The sequence below is a fragment of the Quercus robur genome, chromosome 10 (assembly GCF_932294415.1).
Source record: "Quercus robur chromosome 10, dhQueRobu3.1, whole genome shotgun sequence".
NCBI classification, from domain to species: Eukaryota; Viridiplantae; Streptophyta; class Magnoliopsida; order Fagales; family Fagaceae; genus Quercus; species Quercus robur.
Genome location: NC_065543.1, coordinates 28,575,446 through 28,580,549, shown reverse-complemented (window position 1 = coordinate 28,580,549; position 5,104 = coordinate 28,575,446). Strand labels below are relative to the sequence as shown.

Genomic DNA, 5,104 nt, shown 5'->3' with positions numbered 1-5,104 from the left:
GTTGCAGCTGTCAAAAGTTACAACTATTTGTTTCACTGATTAGCGAGGAGGACAAAAGATGTAAGCAGCTAAGTTGGGGTCGGGTATGCATCATACATCTTTACCAAGGTAGGATAGGATACATATCCGAATGAATCTAAGCTTTAGCAACAATGAAAGGGGGTTTGGGAGGTTGAATCAATCTGAAGAGACATCACAACCAACCTATAAAAGCAACTATAACATCTCAACTTCAGACTAAAAAGTTGCAACAAAAGTAAAAGCACAAGTAATAATTACAACCACCATCATCCACCCAACAATAACTAATGGAACAGATATCCACCCGAGAGTATTAATCAAAAAAAAAAAAAAAAAAAGGAAAAAAGGAAAACTAGTACAATGGGGAATAAAATAAGCAAAAGAAAAAATACAATTGACAGTTGATTAAAGAAGATGAGGAGGCCCGGATTCAAATGATACAACCAAAACACCAGAATTTACCACGCAAGATATGGGCATAACAAAGCAATGAAGTTTCTTCTACAATCCATTTGGAGAATATGTTGGCAGGGCCCAAGGAACTCACCGAGAAGACACATCATCTGCTGCAACATTGATGTAATCGGGTTGTGGGTCGTGATCTTCTCGCAAGCTAGAACGGCATAATTCCTCAATGCGTCTTGTTGCTTCAGACATGGATGGGCGTTTGTCGGGATATTGGGCTGCACAATCTACTGCAAGCTGCAAGAGCTGAACCATCTCCTCCTCGACACTCTGGTACCTGAGGAGCTCAAGATCAAAAACCTCAGAAGTCCACTCCTCTCGAACTATGGACTGCACCCATCTGGGTAGGTCAACTCCTTCCTCATTCAAAAGGGCATGAGTGGGGGCCTTCCCAGTTAGCAGTTCCAAGAGCAATACGCCAAAACTATAAACATCTGCCTTCTGGGACACTTTCCGAGGGTCAGTGACTTCAGGGGCACGGTAGCCAGCAACTCGGTTGGGAGTGGCGGAGGGCCCAACAAGGTGTGCAAGACCAAAATCTGAAACTCGGGCATCATAGGATTTGGTGAGAAGGATATTGGAAGATTTTATGTTTCCATGAGAGATGTTGGCGCCTTGAGAGTGCAGATATTCAATGCCACGAGCAGCTCCAAGGGCAATGGCAGACCTGATTTCCCAATTCAATGGAGTTCTTCCTGCTCCTTTGTTTCCTGTATTGGAAATATAGAGAGAAGTAATGTAGTTAAGATAAGACTGATGAGGCATGGATTTTCTACTCTCATTTGGTTCTCTTTTATATGTCTTGTGTTTCAGTGATACAACATTGTTACAATAAGTAGCAAGAAAATTCAGGGGTTCTCCAGCAAATGGTTTCACAATTTGGTGGAAACTAAAATCTGAGATGCTATAATGAACAAATCAAACTGAGCCCTACAATAATTATGATAAGAATGCAGTCATTCATTGGATACAAGATTCTATGAAGACAAGGCAACAAGGGTCAATGCAAACCAAACGAGTACATAACCAAAGAAGGGCACTTTAACTTACCAACTAATGGAAGTCATCACTAATTACATTGAACAGGAAAATTCAAAATTAAGCAAACACTACAGCACAAACAACAAATGGAATCTAAACAAGTAGCCCAAATAGTCCTCTTGAAGATTCAAAAAGCAATTGAAACACGACTAAGACAATTCGAACCAAAGAAAAGAACCGATAGATTTTAATTCACGTTTCTTCCTTGGTAGTAATTTTTCTCTTGACTTTCATTACCTTTTGTAGACTAAAAACGAGAAAAATATATACAATAAAAGAAAACAAATCAAAGTAATCATCTTGTAGGAATGATGGATCAAAAGAAATCATAACAAATGATAACCAAAATGAAAAATCATAGCAACACACAGACCAAAAAGAAACAAGTATGATTATAAGAAAGAAAATGCTGACCATGTAAGAGAGCAGATAAGCTTCCCATAGCCATGTAATCATAGACAAGCAGCTTCTCGTCCCTGCTAAAATAATAAGCCCTGAGAGGGACCAAATTCTGATGATCCATTGCTCCCACAGACTCAATCTTGTCCCTGAACTCCTTCTCAGTAATTGTCACATCCTTCAACCTCTTCACAGCCACAACCGTCCCCATCTCCAAAACCGCCTTGTAGGCCGTCCCGAAAGTCCCCTTCCCCAACACCTCCGCCGAGGCCCTCAACAAATCCTCCAAATCGAACACCCTTGCCGCATTCCCGAAAAACACCAACTTCTTAGCACCAGCCCCTCCACCGTTTGCTTCCGCCTTCGCGGTCCCGGTCATAGCCGCAGCTGCCGCAGCAGCCACCGAATACCCATTTCCATACCCGCCATTCTCAACCTCCCTCACTGATTTCTCGCCGGAAATCTCCGCTTCTGGGTGCTTCACCGTAGCAATGTCGACCGTGCTCCCCTTCTTACTACTACTCTTCTTTCGGCACAAAAATATCAAAATTGCTACTAGTAACAGAAAACCCAATACAGATCCAATTGCAATACCCGCAATTGCACCACCAGACAACTTCTTCTTCTTGTTGCTTCCACCGCCAGGGCCACCGCCACCGCCACCGCCAGCGCTTGGAATAGTGGCATTTCCAGGGCAAGAGTCTAAGGGACCCCCACAAAGTGAGGTACCCAAAAACGAATCCTTCGAAAAAGCCTGCAATTTGCTTGGCACAGACCCATTAAGCTCATTGTTGGACACATTGAACTGCTGAAGACTTGGAACATCAAACCCGGGTGGAATCGAACCGGTCAGTGAATTACCCTCCAAAAACAAAGTCTTTAGCCTTGTCAAATTGTTGAAACCCGAAGAGATCTCCCCAGAGAAATTGTTGGAAGCAAGGTTAAGCCGAACAAGGTCATGAAGAGTAAACAGAAACTCTGGTATATCACCGGAAAAGAGATTACCTTGCAAGTACAGGTTGCGCAAGTTGACGCAAGCAGCGAGATCAGAAGGAGGTGAACCAGTAAGAGCGTTGAGACGAAGACTGAGAGTGCGGAGACGAGTGAGGTTTCCGAAAATGCCATTGGGAAGTTGGCCTGAGAGAGCCACACCAGGAAGACGGAGCACTGCGACTCGGTTTTGCTCACAAATAACACCAGCCCAAAGGCATGGACTGGTCTCTGTTATGTTCCATAGAAGGGTTCTCCCACCGACAGCAGAGCGAAGAGCCAAGAGTGCAGATCGGTCAGAAGCCAGATCTGGTTTTGAAAAAGGGAACAATATTGTGAGAAATGTAAAAACCAAAATGGGAAGCGTTTGAGGCCTCATTTTGGGAACCCAGATTGGAGAAAACCCAGGTTGTCTCTACAGGACAGAGAGAGAGAGAAAGAGAGACAGGAAATGGGTTTGTGAGTTTTGGAGTTTTTAAGTGTAATTTCTAGGCATTGGTTGGTTTTGGGGGTTAGTGTGTGAGTTGGAGAAGCTGCATTTTTTTTTTCCTTTTCTTTCTTTTGTCTGTGGGTTGAGAGGAGAGTGACTGACTGTGTGAGAGAGAGTGAGAAACACACAGAGGGGGAGAGAGAGAAAGAGAGAGAGATGTGTACAGGCTGGGTAGCGTGGTTAAGTTAATGTTAATTAGAGAGAAGCAGTAGTAGTAGTTGTGACTTGTGAAGGGTAAACTAACCCTACTTGTTGTTGTTGTTTTGCTTTGTCAGTTGAGTAGTCAACTAGGATTCCATTTTCCCTATCTTTTCTTTCTTTTTTACTTTCTTTGTCCTTGTCTTTCCTTTTTCTTTTTTTTTCTTTTTACTTTTCTTAGTTCTCTTTTTTTTTTAATATAAGAAAGAAGAATATATCTCTTTTTTTGTTATTTGTTGGGGGAAGATGTGCGTCTGATCTGTGTATAGAACGCTTAGCCAAACTCATTTTTTGGTAATCTGAATATTTCAGAACAATTTCAAGTCTTTTCCATTTTGTGCATTTCAATTTTAAGATTTTGTTTTCTAAATTCAATCATAGTTTTAAATAAGGTTACATTCATGCTCTTAAATTTGTAAAAATTTAATATGAATCAAGAAATGGATTTGTTTCAAATAGAGAATGGTTATGTCCAAACCATTTACAACAACTAGTCCACAAGGATTGTATTGAAAACATGAGAGAAAAGGATAAGGTTTTTTTTTTTTTTTTTTTAATATAGAAAACTCAGATTTATTAAGTAGAAATTATAATATAATTTTGTTAATTAATCTTGACAGGTGGTAATTGTCTAAAAGACAGCACTAGCCTTATCAGTCTCAGTCTGGCTACCAACTACGGTCTACCATTTTTTTCATACACTGCTTTTTAAAAGTTCATACATGAATGTGAGCATGAATTGCAGTACTTTATACTTTTTTTTTTTTTTTTTGATGTACAGTACTTTATACTTTATGGAATTACTCAAGTAAACTGTCAATACAACATTTTTCTTCTTCTTCTTCTTCTTTTTTTTTTTTTTTTTTTTTTTTTTTTGAATTTCATATTTCATTATTTCTAGTTGTCTCAGTCTATCATCAATTTATTGAAAAGTATTCAAATTATTTATTCAAAAAGAATAATCATTGCTGTATAAAAACGTCTAAACAATAACAAAAAGGAAGTAGAAATCTACATATTTCCTTCATCTTATAAATCTTGCTAAAGTCATTCATACCGGTTTATTGTTCATTTAATTTAACTAATATCACTGTGTATCATTGATCATTATACAAATTAGTTACCCAATTAATAGTTTAAAGCTTTTAAGTTTTAATATATTAGCAACCTCATGTTAAAATAAAACTTCCTACAACGAAAAATAAACTGTCAGCTCGTACATAGCATTTTGTTCTTTTAATTGCCCTATGAATACCAATTCAATGTAAATCATTAAAGATAATGATAAATGGAATAATTTTTCATGAATTTTATGATTTTAGGGATGGCTGCTCATGCATTAGCTAAATGGTTTGAGAATCAAGGTTGGTTTGGTTCTTTTGGTCTAGATTATGACGTCCATGTGTGTTAATTATGTTGAAAGGGAGGCTGCCTATTTTATTTCCTTGTAATAATTTGTTAATTATTGAATAAAATTTCAGATTGTCAAAAAATGGATAG

The 5,104-nt window shown here is 38.7% G+C and overlaps 1 protein-coding gene across 1 annotated transcript; it reads right to left on the bottom strand.

The window, feature by feature from the left end:
* Nucleotides 1-207: 207 nt before the first annotated feature.
* LOC126703641 (probable inactive receptor kinase At1g48480) lies at nucleotides 208-3,603 on the bottom strand. The gene is made up of 2 exons (XM_050402668.1): nucleotides 1,942-3,603; nucleotides 208-1,196 (listed from the first exon to the last, which is right to left on the bottom strand). The coding sequence occupies exons 1-2, from the start codon at nucleotides 3,293-3,295 to the stop codon at nucleotides 565-567; spliced, it is 1,986 nt and encodes a 661-aa protein (XP_050258625.1). The 5' UTR covers nucleotides 3,296-3,603; the 3' UTR covers nucleotides 208-564.
* Between the last annotated feature and the right edge of the window lie 1,501 nt (nucleotides 3,604-5,104).

Excerpts from the sequence above, each read along its gene's own strand:
- LOC126703641 (XM_050402668.1), bottom strand. The coding sequence starts at position 3,295 with ATGAGGCCTCAAACGCTTCCCATTTTGGTTTTTACATTTCTCACAATA. Across the intron at positions 1,197-1,941 it reads CTTATCTGCTCTCTTACATG|GAAACAAAGGAGCAGGAAGA; the intron begins GTCAGCATTTTC and ends TTTCCAATACAG.